Source organism: Haliotis rufescens, unplaced genomic scaffold (genome assembly GCF_023055435.1).
Source record: "Haliotis rufescens isolate VD_foot unplaced genomic scaffold, xgHalRufe1.0.p SCAF_14, whole genome shotgun sequence".
Classification (NCBI taxonomy): domain Eukaryota; kingdom Metazoa; phylum Mollusca; class Gastropoda; order Lepetellida; family Haliotidae; genus Haliotis; species Haliotis rufescens.
The window spans coordinates 25113682-25139211 of NW_025963824.1; the positions used below are offsets into that span (position 1 = coordinate 25113682).

Consider the following 25530-nt stretch of genomic DNA (forward strand, 5'->3'; position numbering starts at 1 on the left):
CTGAGATACCAGTTTACCGTAGATACCCGACTCAGACACAGTATTATGTCTCCGAACCGACCAATCCGCGTTTACCCCCCTTAGTGCCGAGGATCAGGCAGGATAACAAGAAATACCAAATTTCACTATATTTTGGTATGACGCGGCAAGGTGAACGAACCACAGCAGATACAAAGAAGATATTTAGAAAACTATTCGCAGAATACAAAAAAACTCAATTTCATCTTCTTTTAAACTTTTATCTTCACCTTTCTGGATAATCACGATTTAACAGACCAAACTGTCATTTACAGATATAACATAACGACATCGTCAAGCCAGCACCGAAACAAAAACACGCCCTCTACGATGTCCGCGTTATAACGAGGTAACCGAGCGTTGGCGCAACTGTCGCATCTAATTACAATCGCAATAATCGCATCTCTGTTTCACCCTGAAAGCAATGAGGCACCGTCTGTGGAGTCCAAAGGTTGCTTGACGAACACAGCTGGATATGTTCCCAATAACGACAGCTACAGTGTCGAAATCATGGAGTATTCCTCAACAGGTCTGAGAGTCTTTAAAAACATGGTATGGGATTTGTAAAGGATAACACTGCCGATCGACGGGCATCATGGGTGTTCTTAAACCTGTGGCCGTGAGGACGTTGCGCTGCCGTGCGTGTGAGTATATGTTTGTGTTGTGGTCGTTCCTTTCTTCGTGGGAAGGGTTGATCTGTGTGTTTACACCAGGTTCCAGTTGAGTGACTGTTGGTTCATGAAGCTGTCGTAAAGCGGCTTTTGTTGCTAGTCCATATTTACAATTCATGGCTGTAGTTTTAACATACTGGACGGCGGTTTTATTTGTTTATTGTTTTCAGTGATTTGTGTGAAAGTTGTAACAATTCTGCGTTTCATTCCACGTTTTGTTTACAACCATCCTATCCCTATTAATTTCATACCAACATCATATTTCATATCACGCCAATCTTATTCAAACGCCACACCATTATAAGCTTGATATCAGAACAATACAACGCCACACCACTCAACAACACAACACAACACAACATAACCATCACAACACAATGGACACACACAAACACACACACACAATCATACAGACACACAAACAAACAAACATACACACAAACACACACATACACACACAACGCCAAACTACCCAAACCCCGCCCCCGCCCCCATCCCCCACCCCCGCCCCCATCCCCCACCCCCAGCCCCAACCCCAACCCCCGCCCCGACACATACACATCACAGATCTGATTTTACAAAAGATGCGAGAGAGTCCTACAGGCCAGTACGCTGACTAACCTGCCCGCATTCCTGTATAACAAGCGAGTGAGTGTCCGGAAGAATGTCATAACAGAGACGAGCGTGCTCATCCTCTGGTTGTGTGAACTGTTTAAAAATGATTCTATATGTCATAACTCTCTCCTCGCCGGCTGCCTGCCCTACTTCGGGTAATCCTACTACGCGGGATTCGGGGGTCTATTTAGAGGGGATTCAGAACTCTTCAGTGTGGTACGCGGGATTCGGGGCTCTATTAAAGGGGATTCAGGACTCTTCAGTGTGGTACGCGGGATTCGGGGCTCTATTTAGAGGGGATTCAGGACTCTTCAGTGTGGTACGCGGGATTCGGGGGTCTATTTAGAGGGGATTCAGAACTCTTCAGTGTGGTACGCGGGATTCGGGGGTCTATTTAGAGGGGATTCAGAACTCTTCAGTGTGGTACGCGGGATTCGGGGCTCTATTTAGAGGGGATTCAGAACTCTTCAGTGTGGTACGCGGGATTCGGGGCTCTATTTAGAGGGGATTCAGGACTCTTCAGTGTGGTACGCGGGATTCGGGGCTCTATTTAGAGGGGATTCAGAACTCTTCAGTGTGGTACGCGGGATTCGGGGCTCTATTTAGAGGGGATTCAGAACTCTTCAGTGTGGTACGCGGGATTCGGGGGTCTATTTAGAGGGGATTCAGAACTCTTCAGTGTGGTACGCGGGATTCGGGGCTCTATTTAGAGGGGATTCAGAACTCTTCAGTGTGGTACGCGGGATTCGGGGCTCTATTTAGAGGGGATTCAGAACTCTTCAGTGTGGTACGCGGGATTCGGGGCTCTATTTAGAGGGGATTCAGGACTCTTCAGTGGGACGCACAAATAATTCAACGATTCAACATTTAAAACAATCATTTATGTTTTTGAATTTTGTCGATGTTCTTTCACTAATATAACTTCAAATCTCACCCTTTTATGACCTGGGAACCTGGTCTTTGGTTTAGGTCAGGGGTCGACATTCCGCCTTCGTATATTGAATTATGACATATGCTTTTGAAATTAGTATTTGGGGTAGGGAGCAATGAGGGTGAAATAAATACATGGTATTCGGAATTCAGGGGAGAAGTGTGTTAAACGCTTACTACATCATGTGTTCGTGTAACGGTATTTAAAGGGTGGGGATAGATGTGTGTGTAGTTTTGGTTAACATCAACAAAGGCACATCCCGTTAGATGTGAGATAAGATAAGATAAGATAAATGCGTTCTACACAACACTGTTCACTGTACAGATGTATGGATACATTAGGTTACACTGTTGAGATGAAGTATCCAGCATGTCCCTCAGTGATGTGGATTTTGCACTATATAAATAGCCTGAGTGGTAGTAGTAGTAGTAGTAGTAGTAGTAGTAGTAGTAGTAGTAGTAGTAGTAGTAGCTGCAGCAGCAGCATCAGTATGGACAAATCACGTTACACTGTAGAGATAAAGTATGGATTCACCACGTTACACTGTAGAGATGAAGTATGAATACATCACGTTACACTGTAGAGATGAAGTATGGATACATCACATTACAATGTAGAGATGAATTATGGATACATCACGTTACACTGTAGACATGAAGTATGGATACATCACGTTACACTAAAGAGATGAAGTATGAATACATCACGTTACACTGTAGAGATTAAGTATGAATATATTACGTTACACTGTAGACATGAAGTATGAATATATTACGTTACACTGTAGACATGAAGTATGAATACATCACATTACACTGTAGAGATGACGTGTGAATACATCTCGTTACACTGTAGCGATAAAGTATGGATACATCACGTTACACTGTAGAGATGAAGTATGAATATATTACGTTACACTGTAGAGATGAAGTATGAATATATTACGTTACACTGTAGACATGAAGTATGGATACATCACGTTACACTGTAGAAATGAAGTATGGATACATCAAGTTACACTGTACACATGAAGTATAGATACATCACGTTACACTGTAGACATGAAGTATGGATACATCACGTTACACTGTAGAGATGAAGTATGGATACATCACGTTACACTGTAGACATGAAGTATGAATACATCACGTTACACTGTAGACATGAAGTATGAATATATTTCGTTACACTATAGAGATAAAGTATGAATATATCATGTTACACTGTAGCGATGAAGTATGAATACATCACGTTACACTGTAGACATGAAGTATGAATATATTACGTTACACTTTAGACATGAAGTATGAATATATTACGTTACACTGTAGACATGAAGTATGAATACATCACATTACACTGTAGAGATGACGTGTGAATACATCTCGTTACACTGTAGCGATGAAGTATGGATACATCACGTTACACTGTAGAGATGAAGTATGAATACATCACATTACACTGTAGAGATGAAGTATGGATACATCACATTACACTGTAGACATGAAGTATGGATACATCACGTTACACTGTAGAGATGAAGTATGGATACATCACGTTACACTGTAGACATGAAGTATGGATACATCACGTTACACTAAAGAGATGAAGTATGAATACATCACGTTACACTGTAGAGATGAAGTATGGATACATCACATTACAATGTAGAGATGAATTATGGATACATCACGTTACACTGTAGACATGAAGTATGGATACATCACGTTACACTAAAGAGATGAAGTATGAATACATCACGTTACACTGTAGAGATTAAGTATGAATATATTACGTTACACTGTAGACATGAAGTATGAATATATTACGTTACACTGTAGACATGAAGTATGAATACATCACATTACACTGTAGAGATGACGTGTGAATACATCTCGTTACACTGTAGCGATAAAGTATGGATACATCACGTTACACTGTAGAGATGAAGTATGAATATATTACGTTACACTGTAGAGATGAAGTATGAATATATTACGTTACACTGTAGACATGAAGTATGGATACATCACGTTACACTGTAGAAATGAAGTATGGATACATCAAGTTACACTGTACACATGAAGTATAGATACATCACGTTACACTGTAGACATGAAGTATGGATACATCACGTTACACTGTAGAGATGAAGTATGGATACATCACGTTACACTGTAGACATGAAGTATGGATACATCACGTTACACTGTAGACATGAAGTATGAATATATTTCGTTACACTATAGAGATAAAGTATGAATATATCATGTTACACTGTAGCGATGAAGTATGAATACATCACGTTACACTGTAGACATGAAGTATGAATATATTACGTTACACTTTAGACATGAAGTATGAATATATTACGTTACACTGTAGACATGAAGTATGAATACATCACATTACACTGTAGAGATGACGTGTGAATACATCTCGTTACACTGTAGCGATGAAGTATGGATACATCACGTTACACTGTAGAGATGAAGTATGAATACATCACATTACACTGTAGAGATGAAGTATGGATACATCACATTACACTGTAGACATGAAGTATGGATACATCACGTTACACTGTAGAGATGAAGTATGGATACATCACGTTACACTGTAGACATGAAGTATGGATACATCACGTTACACTAAAGAGATGAAGTATGAATACATCACGTTACACTGTAGACATGAAGTATGGATACATCACGTTACACTAAAGAGATGAGGTATGAATATATCACGTTACACTGTAGCGATGAAGTATGGATACATCACGTTACACTGTAGAGATTAAGTATGCATACATCACGTTACACTGTGGCGATGAAGTATGCATACATCACGTTACACTGTAGAGATGAAGTATGGCTACATCACGTTACACTATAGAGATGAAGTATGAAAACATCACATTACACTGTAGACGTGAAGTATGGATACATCACGTTACACTGTGGCGATGAAGTATGGCTACATCACGTTACACTATAGAGATGAAGTATGGCTACATCACGTTACACTATAGAGATGAAGTATGAAAACATCACATTACACTGTAGAGATGAAGTATGGCTACATCTCGTTACACTGTAGCGATGAAGTATGGATACATCACGTTACACTGTAGACATGAAGTATGGATACATCACATTACACTGTAGCGATGAAGTATGGATATATCACTTTACACTGTAGCCATGAAGTATGGATATATCACGTTACACTGTAGACATGAAGTATGGATACATCACGTTACACTGTAGCGATGAAGTATGGATACATCATGTTACTCTGTAGACATGAAGTATGGATACATCACATTACACTGTAGCGATGAAGTATGAATACATCACGTTACACTGTAGACATGAAGTATGGATACATCACGTTACACTGTAGAGATGACGTGTGAATACATCTCGTTACACTGTAGCGATAAAGTATGGATACATCACGTTACACTGTAGAGATGAAGTATGGATACATCACGTTACACTGTAGAGATGAAGTATGGATACATCACATTACACTGTAGCGATGAAGTATGGATACATCACTTTACACTATAGAGATGAAGTATGGATACATCACGTTACACTGTAGACATGAAGTATGGACACATCACGTTACACTGTAGAGATGAAGTATGGATACATCACGTTACACTGTAGACATGAAGTATGGATACATCACATTACACTGTAGCGATGAAGTATGGATACATCACTTTACACTGTAGACATGAAGTATGGATACATCACATTACGATGTAGACATGAAGTATGGACACATCACGTTACACTGTAGAGATGAAGTATGGATACATCACGTTATACTGTAGACATGAAGTATGGATACATCACATTACACTGTAGCGATGAAGTATGGATACATCACATTACACTGTAGAGATGAAGTATGGACACATCACGTTACACTGGAGACATGAAGTATGGATACATCACGTTACACTGTAGAGATGAAGTATGGATACATCACGTTATACTGTAGACATGAAGTATGGATACATCACATTACACTGTAGCGATGAAGTATGGATACATCACATTACACTGTAGAGATGAAGTATGGACACATCACGTTACACTGGAGACATGAAGTATGGATACATCACGTTACACTGTAGACATGAAGTATGGATACATCACTTTACACTGTAGACATGAAGTATGGATACATCACATTACACTGTAGACATGAAGTATGGACACATCACGTTACACTGTAGAGATGAAGTATGGATACATCACATTACACTGTAGCGATGAAGTATGGATACATCACATTACACTGTAGCAATGAAGTATAAATACATCACGTTACACTGTAGACATGAAGTATGGATACATCACGTTACACTGTAGAGATGAAGTATTGATACATCACGTTACACTGTAGACATGAAGTATGGATACATCACTTTACACTGTAGACATGAAGTATGGATACATCACTTTACACTGTAGCGATGAAGTATGGATATATCACGTTACACTGTAGACATGAAGTATGGATACATCACTTTACACTGTAGCGATGAAGTATGGATATATCACTTTACACTGTAGAGATGAAGTATGGATACATCATGTAACACTGTAGACATGAAGTATGGACACATCACGTTACACTGTAGCGATGAAGTATGGATACATCACTTTACACTGTAGACATGAAGTATGGATACATCATGTAACACTGTAGACATGAAGTATGGATACATCACGTTACACTGTAGAGATGAAGTATGGATACATCACGTTACACTGTAGAGATGAAGTATGAATATATTACGTTACACTGTAGAGATGAAGTATGGATACATCACGTTACACTGTGGAGATGAAGTATGGATACATCACTTTACACGGTAGACATGAAGTATGGATACATCACATTATACTGTAGAGATGAAGTATGGACACATCACGTTACACTGTAGACATGAAGTATGGATACATCACGTTACACTGTAGACATGAAGTATGGATACATCACATTACACTGTAGCGATGAAGTATGGATACATCACTTTACACTGTAGACATGAAGTATGGATACATCACTTTACACTGTAGACATGAAGTATGGATACATCACTTTACACTGTAGCGATGAAGTATGGATATATCATTTTACACTGTAGACATGAAGTATGGACACATCACGTTACACTGTAGAGATGAAGTATGGACACATCACGTTACACTGTAGACATGAAGTATGGATACATCACGTTACACTGTAGCGATGAAGTATGGATACATCACGTTACACTGTAGACATGAAGTATGGATACATCACATTACACTGTAGACATGAAGTATGGATACATCACGTTACACTGTAGCGATGAAGTATGGATACATCACGTTACACTGTAGCGATGAAGTATGGATACATCACGTTACACTGTAGACATGAAGTATGGATTGATCACGTTACACTGTAGCGATGAAGTATGGATACATCACGTTACACTGTAGACATGAAGTATGGATTCATCACGTTACACTGTAACGATGAAGTATGGATACATCACGTTACACTGTAGACATGAAGTATGGATACATCACGTTACACTGTAGACATAAGGTATGGATACATCACGTTACACTGTAGACATGAAGTATGGATACATCACGTTACACTGTAGAGATGAAGTATGGATACATCACGTTACACTGTAGACATGAAGTATGGATACAATACGTTACACTGTAGAGATGAAGTATGGATACATCACGTTACACTGTAGACATGAAGTATGGATACATTACGTTACACTGTAGAGATGAAGTATGGACACATCACGTTACACTGTAGAGATGAAGTATGGATATATGACTTTACACTGTAGCGATGAAGTATGGATACATCACTTTACACTGTAGAGATGAAGTATGGATACATCACGTTACACTGTAGAGATTAAGTATGGATACATTACGTTGCAATGTTCGAACGCTCTATTTTTAATTTCTTTCACGAGTCAACACACCGAGCAATATGTCACCATTCGAAGGTCGGTGTTTGAATCATATGGATGCCTGACATTTGATTTCCGCAATCCCGCCGTTAATAGCGAAATATGAACATATTTAGGAAAATTGTCAAACTGTGTATTTATACGCAGTCCTGACATCTGTAATTCAGATTTCTTCAAATAAACATTGTGGTATTGAAGCTATATATGTGATGATACCCCCGTATCGCTATGTTACCATTAGGGGTTCCATGACAAACGATGATCACCTTCCTGTCGCTATATATGTTACCATTAGGGTTTCCTTGACAACCGATGATCACCTTACTGTCGCTATGTTACCATTAGGGTTTCCTTGACAACCGATGATCACCTCACTGTCGCTATGTTACCATTAGGGTTTCCATGACAAAAGATGATCACCTTTTTGTTGCTATGTTTGAGTTTCCTTGACGACCGATGATCACCTTACTGTCGCTATGTTACCATTAGGATTTCCTTGACAAACGATGATCAACCACATGATTGCTATATTAGCAGTGGGGCTTCCTTGACGACCGATGAGCTTCCACTTGCTGCTATGTTACCAGTTGTATTTCCTTGACAACCGGTGATCACCTTTCTGTAGCTATGTTACCATTAGGGTTTTCTTGACAACCGATGATCACCTACTTGTTGCTATACTGGTAGTGGGGTTTCCTTGACAACCGATGAACTTCCACTTGTTTCCATGCAACCGGTTTGTTGCTATGTTACAAGCTTGATTTCGTTGACAACCGATGAACGTTCCCGTCACAATGACTCTTCAAAACCATTGCACTAATTAATCGCGCCAACCATCCTAACTATCTCACCCTACCATTTTAACTTCTTCGCCCTGTGTGTGTGTGTGTGTGTGCGGGGGGGGGGGGGGGGGGGGGGGGGGGGGGGGGCAGTCGTCAAAGTCGCCGCGATTCGCTGTGCAGAGTTTCTTGGGCACGCCAGAAACCTATGATTGTGGGTTCGAATCCCGGTTCCCCCCGATTATGTTTCTAGGTTTGTCAGCACCATACCCGTGCTCGTGGGTTTTACCGAAGTCGTAAACGTCTGAGACCTGCATCACTTCGGGTTTTCCTCCCACAGTAAGCTGACACGCCGTGATATAACTGGAATACTGTTAAAAGCGGCGTTAAACCTCACTCACTCGTCCTATGAACTCAATTACCTAGCCTTGCCGTAAGGCTTTACTGAAAGAAAAGTCCATGGATGTGTAGTAATTCAATCCTCCTAACAGGCAAGTCTAGATATGTGGACAGTTTAAGGACACCAGTTTGTTATGGGGACAACTTGTTCAAATTATTTATGTAATCTAGAACTTTTTATTTAAACTAATAATTATTGCCCTAGAGCCTTGTGCAAGTCTATCAATTACCCTGTAAACGTAATACAATCAACCGTCCTGTAAACATACTGGCACACCTTGTAAACCACTCACTAACCCTGTGAACCCCCTCACTCATCCTGTAAACCTCACTCACTAAGCCTGTACACATGAATCATCCTGTAAAACCTCGCTCACAAACCATGTAAACCTCACTCACTAACCCTGTAAACCTCACTGACGCGGCATGTAAACTTCACTCACCAACCCTGAAAACTTCATTCACCAACCCTGTAAACCTCACTCACTAACCCTGTAAACCTCACACACATACCCTGTAAACCTCACTCACTCACCTCATAAACCTCACTAATTAACCCTGTCAACCTAACTCACTTACCCTGTAAACCTCACTCACCATGTAAACCTCGTTTACACACAATGTAAACCTCACTCATTAACCCTGTAAATCTCACTCACAAACCCTGTAAACCTCACTTACACACCATGTAAACCTCACTCACTAACCCTGTAAACCTCACTCACTAACCCTGTAAACCTCACTCACTCACCATGTAAACCACACTCACTTTACCTGTACATCTCTCAATCACCCTGTGAACCTAACTCTCACTTTACCCTGTAAACCTCACTTACACACCATTCATACCTCACTCACTAACCCTGTAAACCTCATTCACCAACCCTGTAAACCTCACACACTTACCCTGTAAACCTCACTCACTCACCTCATAAACCTCACTCATTCACCCTGTAAAGCTAACACACTAACCCTGTAAACCTCACTCACCATGTAAACCTCACTTACACACAATGTAAACCTCACTCATTAACCCTGTAAATCTCACTCACTAACCCTGTAAACCTCACTTACACACCATGTAAACCTCACTCACTAAACCTGTAAACCTCACTCACTAACCCTGTAAACCTCACTCACCATGTAAACCCCACTTACACACCATTTATACCCCACTCACTAACCCTGTAAACCTCACTCACTCACCATGTAAACCTCACTCACTTTACCTGTACATCTCTCAATCACCCTGTGAACCTAACTCTCACTTTACGCCTCTTTCAACAATATTCCCGCAATATCCCCGCATAATACCTTAACACATTGAATCCATGATGGGATTCGAACCCGAACTTAGCCACTAGGCTACCCTACCTCCCCACTAGTCATGCTTTAATGCTACATCGTCTTCTGGCGTTTATTGCTGGGTCTGCAGTTTGTGTTCTCGTGTCGTATCTCTGAGAATCAGCTCATAGCTGCGTCGGTTCCGCTTTTCTTCCTGTGGTTAGTTGTGCTATATTTATGTTTCATTATCCTAACATTCGTGTGCTGCTTTCCTCACAACTTTTCCTAACATCAAGTCTAGAGTAACAGAAGCCGTCAACAGGCTGCATCTGGAAAAACAAGAAGATTTTAACGTTTCCGTTCTTAATTTGTTATTGTTGTAAGGGAAAGGCGATTGAGATGTGGAAAGTTGGTCTGAGCTTCGAGAGCGCCTGTTATCGTTGACATGAACAACGCCTCGGGTGCTTCACAAACAGCGACATCTCTACACTTAATTGAACAGTTAGACTTTCATAAAGTCTCTTAAAGGAAAATATTTTATATATTTAAAAGTTGTTTTATTTATTTAATATATGAAAAGGAACCAAGAGACTCTTCACTTTCAGTCTGAAACGGCAGTAATCTAGACTTGCTAGATATCATAGACTTGCATGCGATATTTATTTGGTATATTTGTTTCAGGGTTTGTTCGACAGACTATTGAACAGTGAGAGAGTTGGGATTAAGGCCGCTTTAACATATTTTTACTTAAATGGTTGACTAACCTGCAGTCCACGCTAAAATGTGATGCTTAAGGTTAAACACCTTGATGTCTCCTATTTTCTGGGACCGCCTCCGTGGTCTAGTGGTAGAGCGTCTGGCGCTCGGCATTAAGGGGCTAAAACAAGGACTGGTCGGCTCGGAGTCAGTATACTGTGTCTGAGTGGGGTATTCATGTTAAACTGCGGCATGGTATCTCAGTGGGCTAGCACTATAAATCGGCATCAGTCCGGACTAGTACAAGCAGCCACACACACACACACACGCGTGCATGAACGTAACTATATAAGTGCAATAATCTTGGACGCGACGTTAAACCCAATTTCACCCCACCTCACCTATTTTCTGGAGATGGCGAGGCGATGGGTGTAGGATGCGAGAGCAGGGGATGGGATGAGAATGGAATCAGGGTGTTTGTTTTATTAAATATATGCAGAGACCATATACCGAGGGCCAAGCCTCCGCAGAAGATTATCATTGACACGTCTCGCGTATAAGTGCCGCTTGGTCTCACGCTACAGTGATCAATCTTCCCGAGGCAAGGGCGTTAATTGACTACATTAGCCCAGTTTTTACCTCGCCGAACTAGGTTGGAATTTCGTGACTCGATCGAAGCGCCACCAGTGGCTATTACGAGTTCCCTTCTATGTCCCTCCTATGGACCAATCAGACTCCACCTCTCATATCACTTCTCGGCTCACAGTCAAGACGATCTGATCGATAATCAAAATCTATATTGTAATAAAACGACCTTCAAAGTCAGTTAACTCCCTTGCCTCGAGATGATGCAGTGATCGGTCTCCAACTAGCCCCTCGGCGCGTCCCTCGGTATGTGGTTTCTGAAGATGGAATATGCAAGAGATACAACGTTGTGACGCTGCCAACCTCTTGGAACGCGGGATTCGGGGGTCTATTTAGAGGGTATTCGGGACTCAACCTCCTGGTACGCGGGATTCGGGGGTCTATTTAGAGGGTATTCGGTAGCCAACCTCCTGGTACGCGGGATTCGGGGGTCGGTTTAGAGGGTATTCGGTAGCCAACCTCCTGGTACGCGGGATTCGGGGGTCTATTAAGAGGGTATTCGGGACTCAACCTCCTGGTACGCGGGTTTCGGGGGGTCTATTTAGAGGGTATTCGGGACTCAACCTCCTGGTACGCGGGATTCGGGGGTTTATTGAGAGGGTATTCGGGACCCAACCTCTTGGTACGCGGGTTTCGGGGGGGTCTATTTAGAGGGTATTCGGGACTCAACCTCCTGGTACGCGGGATTCGGGGGGTCTATTTAGAGGGTATTCGGGAGCCAACCTCCTGGTACGCGGGATTCGGGGGTTTATTGAGAGGGTTTTCGGGACCCAACCTCTTGGTACGCGGGATTCGGGGGTCTATTTAGAGGGTATTCGGGACTCAACCTCCTGGTACGCGGGATTCGGGGGTTTATTGAGAGGGTATTGGGGACCCAACCTCTTGGTACGCGGGATTCGGGGGTCTATTTAGAGGGTATTCGGGACTCAACCTCCTGGTACGCGGGATTCGGGAAGTCTATTTAGAGGGTATTCGGGAGCCAACCTCCTGGTACGCGGGATTCGGGGGTTTATTGAGAGGGTATTCGGGACCCAACCTCCTGGTACGCGGGTTTCGGGGGGTCTATTTAGAGGGTATTCGGGACTCAACCTCCTGGTACGCGGGATTCGGGGGTCTATTTAGAGGGAATTCAGGAGCCAGCCTCCTGGTACGCGGGATTCAGAGGGCTAGAGGGTTTTCGGGACCCAACCTCCTGGTCCGCGGGATTCGGTGGTCTATTTAGAGGGTATTCGGGACTCAACCTCCTGGTACGCGGGATTCGGGGGTCTATTTAGAGGGTATTCGGGACTCAACCTCCTGGTACGCGGGATTCGGGGTTCTATTTAGAGGGCATTCGGGAATCAACCTCCTGGTAGGCGGGATTTGGGGGTCTATTTTCTGCACCAGAAAATCCAGTGTTTGATATCACCAGCATCGATCTACACAATTGGGATACGTTAAGTGAGCGAGTCTGACCACCCGATCCCGTCAGTGGCCTCTAACGACAAGCAAACTCGCCTTTTACGGCAAGCATGGGTTCCTGAAGATGTATTCTGACCCGGATCTTCACGGGTGATATGGCGGGAAGTTAAAGTTAGAATGCTTTGTTTGAGTTGCGATATAGCCCTCGGATGATAGCTAGTGAGGATGACGCTTGGCCATTGCTTTACGTTATCCTCTAGGTAGTTGTATTTTACATCAGAAATACAAGTGTTGTGGTCCCACTGATGAAGAACGTAAGTTTGTTGGTTGGTTGGTTGGTTGGTTGGTTGGTTTGCACTGAGCAATATTCCAGCTCTCTGACGGCGGCCTGTAAATAATCGAGTCTGGACCAGACAATCCAGTGATTGACAACATGAGCATCGATCTACGCAATAAGGATCAACCAAGTCAGCGAGCCTGACTACCCGATCCCGTTAGTCGCCTCTTACGACAAGCATAGTCGCCTTGTACGGCAAGCATGGGTTGCTGAAGACGTATTCTACCCCGGAATCTTCATGGGCCGAAGAACGTAAGTGATTACCTCGGGATGCAGGTCTTTTTGTGAATCCATAAATACGGTGATGGTTCTGAGACATCAATGATCATGAGTGGGATAATCGTGGATTCGAACCCATGATAAGCGGATCCTGGCACGGACGCCTGATGCTTGTTCTGAATCACAGGTGCTCCCTGCAAAACCTTTATCGGAGGATAATCGCCACCACCAGTCTCGATCATCCGCCGAAACAAATTACATCGGGCGTAAAAGACAGACAAGCGGATCCTGTACTACCGGTTCGACCACCGACCTTCCGCTCTCCAGACAGACGCTCGATCCGATAGGCTACCCCACGGAGGCTAGACTTGCACAAGTCTGTAAGGCAAGATTATTAGTTTAAATCGTAATTTCTAGATTATATAGGGGCGGTCGGGTAGCCTAGTGGTTAAAGCGTTCGCTCGTCACGCCGAAGACCCGGGTTCGATTCCCGACATGGGTACAATGTTTTAAGCCCATTACTGGTGTCCCCCGCCGTGATATTGCTGGAATATTGCTAAAAGCGGCGTAAAACCATACTCACTCACTCACTCACTATTATAAATAATAAGAACAAGTTGTCCCTATAAGAGACTGGCGTACGTACTGTCCGCTTTTCTAGACTTGCCTATTATAATGATAGAATTACTATACACCCATGGACTTGTCATTCAGTACAGCCCTGGAGCAAGGCTACACGGAGGCGGTCTATTCGCTATGAGGTCTGCTCAAGGGATTAATACGGTACTGAGATTCGTGGCCAACGACACTCAACCTACCGGCATGATGTGGACGTTATCACAAGCGGGTTCTGCACGGAGCTTATCTTCAAGGCGGTGATAGCCTGAATCGACTGTGTGAGGAGTTCACTTGACACGTCAGCGCTGCAGCTCCTTCCCAGACTAAAAACACCTTTGTGGCCACTCGTGTTCCAGGACGCAGGTTTCGGAAAGACATGAATGAGCAAACGGGTCTCTGATTTGTTTTTGTTTGTTTTGGGTTTTTTTTTGGGGGGGGGGAGATTTGCTGGATAACCGAACACTCTCACTAATGGGCCTACCATTGCCCCACACCGTCTCTTGTTTGTTTGTTTGTTTGTTTGGTTTTTTGTTGCTTGTTTGTTTGCTTGTCTGTTTGACACCGGACTCTGCAATATTCCAGATACATGACACGGCGGTCTGTAAATAATCGAGTCTGGACAAGACAATTCAGTTACTAACACGGCGAGAATCGATCTGCGCAATTAGTATACAATGACATGCATCAACCAAGTTAGAACCAAGTCGGACCGCACGATCCCGTTTGTAGCCCCTTACGACAAGAATGGGTTGCTGAAGACAAGTTCTAACCCGGATCCGCACGGAGGTGTTGTAGATGAGGCATCACATATTACGTAGGTGAATGGACAGATTTCTTCCGATTCGTTTCTTACCATAAATATGTGGGACAAACCTTATTGTGAAGAATATGATGCCAATATCGACTTTACATTACGAAATATAGGGGTCACGGGTGGCCCAGTCGTCTAAGGCGCCGCGAATCGCTGTGGCCGAGTTGCCTGTGGTCGTGGGTTCCAATCCCGGTTCGCCTCGATTATGTTTCTAGATTTGTCAGCGCCATACCACGTATTCGTGGGTTTCACCAAAGTGGTAAACGTCTTAGACCTGCTTCACTATGGGCTTTCCTCCCACATCAAGCTGACACGCCGTGAAATTACTAGAATATTGTTCAAAGCGGCGTTATACCCAACTCACTCACTAACGAAATGTAGAAAGGAAATATTTTGTTGTGAATGAGTAATGTACTGTGATATAAACGTCAGTGTACCATAGGACCCCAAAGTAATGTTGGGTTGAGCTGGCCCAGTCTTTTATATTGCAGCAAGTCCGAGTACCGAGTTGCTGCCTTGACCAGTCAGAAACGAATGGTTTCACAAAAAATGCAAAGGTCTTACACCTGCATCAGGCTTTCGTTCAACACCTACCTGAAACGCTGAAACTCATTCCTTCACTAACTCCTTCACTCACTCACTCACTCCTTCACTCACTCACTCACTCACTCACTTACGCACGCACGCACGCACGCACGCACGCACGCACGCACGCACGCACGCACGCACGCACGCACGCAGACACTCAAGTGTACGGGTGTGAGGCTGACAGGCAAAGGTTCATTATTGGGATTCGAACCCACGACCAACCGATCTGGCATGACGAAAGGTCACGGCTCTGTGTTGAACTTCTGATCCGAATGGATACAACTGTTTAATATGCAGGCCGATCATAATTCATTGTCAGAATTAAACTCTACTGTAATGATCACCGTAAAGTAAAATAAACAGTAACCAATTACCGACGCCATAGAAACTTACAAATGTAGGTCAAGGTTGGTCACGCCCGACGTCGTTCAGATAATGGGTGATCTCGCGATGAAGCATTCCAACAGATCCCTGCTATTCCGATGACGTGGAAATAGCAAGTGTAATTTTCTGCTGAAGTTTTGTTTTCAGATAAACAAGAATAAAAGCTGGACTTGAGCGTGAGAGAGTTACACGTTGTTGTCTTGGGTGTTTCTTTTGCTGTTGTGTCTCCAATAAACTTCATTTATCAACAATCTGACTTGACAAAAGAATCTTCAACAACCATGGGACTTTGGTTTCTTTTTTCTGTTTGGTATGTCTCGGGTTGAGACGACTTGTTTAAACGGCGCCGGGTTTTCACTCCACACGTGGCCTGTTTGTATTGCCACAGTTGAGCTTCGAATAGGATCGAGTAACATTTGCCGGTAGGTAACATTTGCCGGTAGGTAACATTTGCCGGTAGGTAACATTTGCATCTGTTTTGGTCGAGGAAGTTGTCATCTGTTTATTGCCTCGTCCTTGATTTGAAATTAGTTTAAATGGGGTCTTAGTCGCGGTCAAGAGTATTGCACTTACACTGCGATGTGTGTGTGTGTGTGTGTGTGTGTGTGTGTGTGTGTGTGTGTGTGTGTGTGTGTGTGTGTGTGTGTGTGTGTGTGTGTGTGTGTGTGTGTGTGTGTGTGTGTGTGTAACTACAAGTACCATTTGAACGTCTTTTGGTGTGACGCGGTGGGTTCGAACCGCCAGCCTTCCGCTCTATCAACAAGACAACCGTATACCTCCACTACGAATATTTGTTATTTGTGTTAACACCGCTTTGATACGCATTTCTTTCATCACGACGTGTGCTTGATGTGCGAAGAGAGCTTCTCGTGATGCTGGTGTTGGATATCTTACTTTGGTGAAATCCACGACAATGTATTTGGTACTAACAAACCAAGGGCCATTATATAATGAGAGCGAAATTCGGATTGTGGTTCGCCTGAGAGACGCCACTACACAATAACTGTTTACGTTTGGTTAAAGCCACGAGCAAGGTAATTGTTCTGATAATCTTAATAACCTGTGACACAAACCAACGATAAGCGGATCCTGGTAGAACTAAGGGGCGCAATTCGTAGAGGTTTGCCACTTTGGTCCAAGACACGGTTACGGATATTGTAACGACAATCCAAAGATTATAAATAGCGTCCAGTGATTAACTTAAATCATCGTCTTGGACAGGTGGGCAACCACTGCCTTATCCTGGCTTTTGACTATTTTACTGTATAACTTAGTATTCATTTTTATTTTATTTAGGTTTATTCATTGTTTACCTTCTTTCTCAGGATGGTAACAGAGAGACAGAAGACGCATGATACTCCAAGATGACGTCGGGAGAATGACGCCACGCTTACGTCACAAACGCCTACAATTATCGTCAAGTAAGTATTGTCAGTCACATTAATTTGCCATATATTTCTCATACCAGTTTAAACACATGTTCTTATATTACTTGGATTACGGAGTCGCCGATTCCATTCAACATATTTCCGGAAGATGTATAGTGTGTGTTTATATCTTTGTGGTTTATTTATTTATTTATTTATTTATTTATTTATTTATTTATTTATTTAAAATAAAACAAACTGGAAAATACTATGCCAAGCATTATGTTGCTTCATTCTATTTTGTTACATTAACCCCCGACCATTCCCATAAGAGTAATGTTCAACCAACAATTATATCGGTTTGAAAAGTATATTCCGTAAACAGAGTAAAGCACAAATCAGAACGCTGAGTCTGACCTTTTTCACACTTTCGCCATCGTGGATCGAAAACGAGGCTTGGACTGCATCAGTTGATCGGCAAACATGATGTGATGGGAATTCCATTTCAACCTTAAGATTCTTGTATATTTAATGTGGAGGCTCAACCAAAATGTGCTTGTAATGCACTGAAATTGGCAAGTGGGTCCAAATGTGCTTTTCGAAATACGCATTAGCGTAAAAAGATTGAAGTGTGAGTGTACATAGGGCGCCATGATAAAACAATGTGATGGACTTTACGAATGGTAAATCAACTACATAAACATTTATGGTTCAACATAAAACACTTCCGTGCACCTAGACTAATATTTAGTCTCTGAAATCTTATATTACACAATATCCTTCTTGACTCTTAAAATAAAAAGAAATTCCCTATGCTGATTTCAGGAATAGAGCTAGCTTGAGCTGGCTAGACTTGCTTTTGTATTGTTGTGCTTTTTTAATAAAATAAATATATTCCACGGTCATGGTGCAGGACTACCGTGCACCGTGCGCCTTTGCAACATACGAGTATGGTCATGATAAGTTCAAGAGTAGTTGTGTTAGCTGCACCATGCACTATCGTTTCCAGTAAACAAAAGACACGTTTTATGATATGAAACAGTAACATAACTCGTGTTTCAAAATACAAAACCAGGACGGATAATTACTCTATTCAGTTTGTACAGATAAACCTTACTTTCCCTTCAAACTTAACCGAAGAGTAAAAATGTGTAGAATAATTGGTAAAAATAAAACTGAAAATATTTGTTTTATATAAAGATCACATGAAATAGAAGAAATATTAGAGGTGAAGGATACTAATAAAATTATCCTGAATTGTATGAAAATATACTCTTCAAAAAAAGAAACTTGACATAGATGTAAAACCACTTTTTGCCAAATATCTAAAATAATTACATTAAATGAGAACCAAATAAGTCAAACAGAAAGATGATGTGTCTATAATTCGCGAAAAAACATGCAAAGCACATAAACGTAGCGTTTGGGGATCAATTTTACAGCTTCATCCAAACGCAACCGCCTGTAAAAAACGTGCAGCACAGGATCCTGCATTTAGGCTTACAGGCCCCCCTGCTGAATGGGTATAAATATCCACATCAACGGCTGTTCATACAGTCCTTATAACGGCTGTAGAGGCGGTGACTGAATGCAGCTCAACGGAACAACGCCATTGGGAGATTACAAGCTGGAGCAACTCAGCAAGAAGTGGCCAGGCACTTTGGCCTATCCAGACAGACAATCTCCGCACTGTGGACCCGATACAACAACACCAACAGAGTTGACGACAGACCAAGGTCAGGAAGACCAAGGGTGACAACCCAAGCACAAGATCGATACATCCGGCTGCGACACCTCCGAGACCGCACTACCACAGCCACGTCTACAACCACACAGATCCCTAGGGTACGCAGAATATCAGATCAAACGGTACGCAACAGACTGAGGGAGGCTGGACTTTTTGCACGAAGACATGTTCGACGTCATGTATTGAACCCCACGTCATCTGGCGGACCGTCTGCTTTGGTGCCAACAGAGGGTTGGATGGGCACGTGCAAGGTGGAGAAATGTACTGTTTACTGACGAGTCCCGTTTCCTACTCACACGTGCTGAATGGCGCGCACGTGTCTACAGACGTCGGGGTGAACGTTACACCCCCAACTGTGTGCAGCAGGTTGTCCCATTTGGCGGCGGGAGTGTCATGGTATGGGCCGGAATTCATCACGGTGGTAGGACGCCTCTCGTGCATGTGGCAGGTGCATTGACAGGTGTGCGTTACAGAGACTTGATCCTACAGCCTTACGTTCTTCCTCACGTCAACGTTCATGGCGGACAGTTCCAGCAGGACAACGCTCGACCGCATATTGCCCGTGTTTGTCAGGACTTCTTACAGCACAACAACATCCAGACATTACCTTGGCCAGCCCGGTCACCAGATTTGTCCCCGATTGAGCATCTGTGGGACGAGTTGGGTCGACGCGTTCGCAGAAGGAATCCACCGCCCCAAACACTTCCGGCGCTTCCTGATGCACTTCAGCATGAATGGCAGCACATCCAACAGCGTGTTATTGACAACTTGACTGCATCTATGGGTCGTCGGTGTCAAGCGGTGATTGATGCACGTGGTGGGCATAACCGATACTGACATTTTCTGTAACCCTGTGACATTAACTGTATCGTGTACGTGTGTCTGTCCAGGTGACACGATTAATGTTTTGAACATTGTGTACATTGATCTTGAAACAGTGTTTCAATTATGGTTTCTGTGTCCTATTTTGAAACAATCGCATTATATTACATTTTGAAAGTCAGTGTCAAGTTTCTTTTTTTGAAGAGTATATCTTGATCAGATATATTGAAAACAATAGTCGTTTTTAAGACCAAAATAATCTATTTCATTAATTATGCAAATGGAATAAGACAAAACAAAAAATAAAATAATCAGTAAGTATCAGCCCCTACAGGGTAACCAAAGAGGTTAAAATATGTGATGTGTCATTTATGACATCAAAATAAATTTCATGCATTATACGATATGATATGATAATATTCATGACAAAACAAAACTATCCAAAGTATTTTTATCAAAAAGTTGCAAAAATAAAAATATAAGTATACATTTAGTATATTAACAATCTTGAATGCTAGGCATATGTGATTATGGACCAATCTGACACCTCGCCCCAAATTTTCTATTTTGACACTGTGTACGTCAACTAAAGGCACTATAGCTAATAATAATACATTGTTTATGAATTTTCTGAGAATGATTATATATACGATAGCATACATATCGATGTTCAAGTCTCTTGATGACATGTTATATTTAATTAAGGGAAGATACTCGCAGTTTGGAAATGTTGAAATGATGACAGTGTAATATGATTTCAATCTTTAAATCAAATGATTGAAATGTCTTCAACAATGTTTAGCATACTTACAATATTTCGATCATGTTTAGATCGTTTACTTTTTCAGATATTACCAATTTTAAAATTTTATCTGGCAGCCAACATATGTAAGTGGTGTAATTCATTGCTCGGTCTATGGATCTACCAACCAAAACTATCACCCCAAAACTAAAATATAATATAATATTGGAGAATCAGTTATCTCCCCACAGTCTGTTCATTCATCAATTAAATGGCAAAGTGGGTCAATCAATTGAAAAGGGCAAATACCTATCTGACTTATCATACCCAAACATTTTGTTATGTCTTCACGGTCTGGCAATACATTTAGGGGATCACTTTTAGAAAAATAAACCTTAATGTTCTGATTTGGACAAACTGTAAAGCAAATAATTATCCCCGTGAAGATTCCGGGGTAGAATATGTCTTCAGCAACCCATGCTTGCCGTAAAAGGCGACTATGCTTGTCGTAAGAGGCGACTAAGGGGATCGGGTGGTCAGGTTCGCTGACTTGGTTGATCCATGTCATCGTATCCCAATTGTGTGGATTGATGCTCATGATATTATGTGTGCGGCGTTAAACCAAGCAAGCAAGCAAATGATTAAAATCAGTTCCAATGTCTAGAACAGACAAATAAAATGAGCCTGGAATACAGCTATTTGTTATGAAGGGTTTCATCAACCAAAAACATTTTTAAAAAGTTCTTTATTTCTCACAATATTGTTCGTCAATGACGTGAGCCATTCAGACTCTTTTAAACTGAACTTGTGATGTCCTTTGGTATGATCAGGAATATCATTTTATGATGGAAAGAGACAAACTGCTTGAATGTTTTCAAAGTTGCAAGAGTAATGTTTGATTACAACTGTACATCAAATCTCGTAATATATATATATATATACCACTATATTACGTGATGAATAACGCTTATACTCCGTAATTATGAAAGATAAATTAGTATCTAGCATGTATGATGCCTAAAGATTTAAAACAACTCAAAGTTTAGGTTTACATCAATAACCAATGAAAAATCACGAATGAAAAGTGGTTTGCACATTTTAAAAATTTATTTGACACTACTGAACATGGTTTGAATGAAAATGGCGGCGACGTTGTCTTTGCAAGCGGAACTGATTCATACAGTCATAGTGCAGACATAACTTTAGACACATTTGACTCTTTAATTAATAAGGAGGAAATATTTAAAGCCAGAAGTGAATTGTGATATATCCTCGGGTAGTGATTATGTCATCCCAGATTATTTTTACTGCTGCACAGGATAATTTTGTACCATACATAGAACCTGTATTTAATATAGTACAGGTTATTTTTCAGCTTCGTTGTGTGCTGGCATAATTATTCCATTAAAGAAAAGTGTTATGTTTAGATAAGTTACATGCCAAATCATAAAATGAGACGACGATTCCACAGTCTGGTAAATATTGGCCACATTATTGTAGGTGAGTGAGTGAATAATATCAAACGGTTTTTCATCACTTTTGGCATGTTTCATCACTTTTGGAGTTTTAGTAAGCGTTGTATACTCACCTTTTCTCAAAGGCATGTCAAGTATTCACCTGAACAAACATATGGTACAAGGAATAGGGAATGGCTTCGTACATTATTTTGTCACTGATGCCATACCATACAACTTTTTGAAAGCTTTACTGAGGTCGTCAATGTTGTAAGCCTGGTAAAACAATTCAAATGTTCAATGAGACCAGAATCCAAAATCAGATTACCTTTCGCCAAGGACAGTGAGACACGAGGCGTCGTGCAGGGTTTCGTCCCTTGGTCGTGTCAGGATTTGATAGTCGTGCTTTCGAACCTAGATCAATGGTCTGACAGCACCATTCCCATACTCGCATGTTTTTTTTGTTCAGGGTTATATACAGTGTGCGAGCTTAGCCTCAATTTTGTAATTGATATCTTTTCCCGTAAAAACCAAGCCTCGTTCTCAAGTGCGACCTACAAACTGTAAATACAATTTGCTAGCAGATGACATATTCACTTTATAGTCTCTGTCAACTGGAGTTTTTAAACAGAGGTTTCTACTGAAACAACTTTTTTGTACTTTTATTAGCTTTCCATGTTACAAAATATATTCACTGGATATTAATGCTTTTCACCTGGATAATAAGGTTTATTCATTTCATGATGAGGATCATCTTTTTTAAAATTGTCCCAACTGTATGCATACCTGACAAGGACGACATTGGCTACCATTATGATACGATGTCTTACATTTTTCTCAGGAGGAATGCCATTATTTTTTCTTTTGTTTCTATTTTTTCTGACTTGTTGGATGGCATAAATGCACATATATTCACAAGATGCAAAATTCTACTAGCGTTTAAACTTCTATATAATATTAATGCATACACAAGCCTTATTGGTATAAATGTACTCTTGATATTTTCCACTTGAAAATTCATTAGTTATAGAGGTGCCAGAATTCCAATATGTTCATACCTTACTTGACAAATCTCCAGTGGTGTCACTTGGAAGTCGCATCATGATAAATAGTTAGTAAGAGACTGGTATTCCAAGTGAGTTCCAAGAAAATAACAGTTGAAACACACAATTTAGCCATGACCGAGCATAAAAATGCAATAGCCAAGGTATTATCCAAAAGTAATCGTCCACCACAACAGTAAAAGTAGTATACTGCTACAGCAGAAGATAGGTTTGAGCCAATCATTTTACTGATAGAGGTCACGTGACTAAAATCTTGACTACTTCCGGTGGTGTGAAGGGTTACTTTCCCTAATTAAAACTAACAAACCAATACATATTTGAGATTTAAGTTCTGATTTATTTAAGTGCAAATGTCTGTTCAGTGTGATAACACTGACAAACTATGTCCAGACAGCTTAAGACAGAAAGAACCAAATGTCAAACACCACAACCTGTAAACCATCAGTTTAGACCCCTGACACACAAATTAGTCCCTCAATGACATATCAGTCAACTCAAATTTAAACAAACGGTGTTAAACTGCCCTAAAGTGACATATCTGTCACTAGAATGTGATGCTATCAGTAAGATGCCAGATTTATTTATGTTTCTGGCCGCTCTGTGTGGGACTTCTTGGTCACTTCGAGGGGGAAACTGGGGACTGTCTTTTATCCAATTAAAAACATGTTTACATTTGTAGCTCCTCCTGTTTTAAGTTGGATATAGTAAGCTTAGTGATCAGTGATTGCAGGAAACATAGGAATTGGCCCCTCCTCCCTTTAAGATAGATGGAACCCATATTTTTGTGAATGACTTCTACCCTGTGAGAGAATATTTTGAGGTCACGTGACTTCAATAAACATGTTCTCACAGCCTCTACAGTGCATGGATGGGTTATATTTAGGTATTATTTTGGTAAATTGACATATGTGGAAATGGGAAATATATGAAAACATTACATGTACATATAGGATTTGTAATAAAAGGTTTATATGAGGTAGGTGTAGAGCCCAGGATTTTTCACTTCCTGTGACAGGGGCTGTGACGTCACTATGGGGCCTTTAGCATTGAATCTATTTATAACCTGTGTGAAAGCGAGGCTTGGTTTTCATCTATAAGCGGTAACATAGGCTGAGCTCGCACACTGATAGGTCCGTGGTTCAAGGTGCAGCCTATAAAAATAAAAATAAACTTTCGAAAATTCAGTGCAACTAGAGCTTAGGTGACTTGAAATTAGGTTTAATGTCGCAGTCAAGATTATTGCACTTATATTTCGACGAGCATGTCCTTGTGTGAGTGGCTGCTTGTATTTGTCTAGATGTATGCACATTTTATAGTGCGAGCCCACTGATATACCATGTCACAGTTTAACATGAATTCCCCACTCAGACACAGTTACCGTCTCCAATCCGACAAGTTTTTAATGCCGAGCGCCAGGCAGGGTAACAACAAAGACCATTTTTTTACCGTATTTTGGTATGACGCAGCCGGGGATCTAACCAAAGAACTTCCGCTCTCCGGGCAGTTGCTCTACAGGGGGAACGACATATAGCAGACTTTGGACGATAATTGATACGATGTACGTTTTCGTAAACAGCACCGCTCATTTCCTTCAACTAATTGCCATCCCCACTAAACAAACATCAATTAACCTAAAATAAAAGTGTAGCTTGTTTGGTAAGACCTCCCATAAGATCACTGTTCCAGTGATGAATAGTTTTCACCCCACTCGCATGTGTTCGTGTCACCTGTTTTCGTGGGTATTCATTCCAAAGCCTTCCGCGACTACCGACTGTCAGACCAGGCACCCGCAAATACATCAGTGGCTGTGACTTGGTTTAATGAGTTTCGCCTTTCAAATTAACCTGGTTTCCGATAGAGGTTTGGAAACAACCCATTCTGAAGTTTCAAGCCAGGACTTTCAGGAATGCAGTGTTGAGTTT

The 25530-nt window shown here is 41.5% G+C and overlaps 1 protein-coding gene across 2 annotated transcripts in view; it reads left to right on the forward strand.

Annotated features, from left to right (window-relative positions):
- Positions 1-418: 418 nt before the first annotated feature.
- LOC124131243 overlaps positions 419-25530 on the forward strand; it is a 56530-nt gene continuing 31418 nt past the window's right edge. Inside the window, exons 1-2 of one of the 2 annotated variants that reach the window (XM_046494363.2) lie at positions 419-662; positions 17738-17833. In XM_046494363.2, the coding sequence (XP_046350319.2) occupies positions 17764-17833 (70 nt within the window). In that variant the 5' untranslated portion in view covers positions 419-662; positions 17738-17763. Of the gene's footprint in view, positions 663-16766; positions 16852-17737; positions 17834-25530 lie in introns of those variants that run through there. The other variant, XM_048395195.1, reaches the window with a different exon arrangement.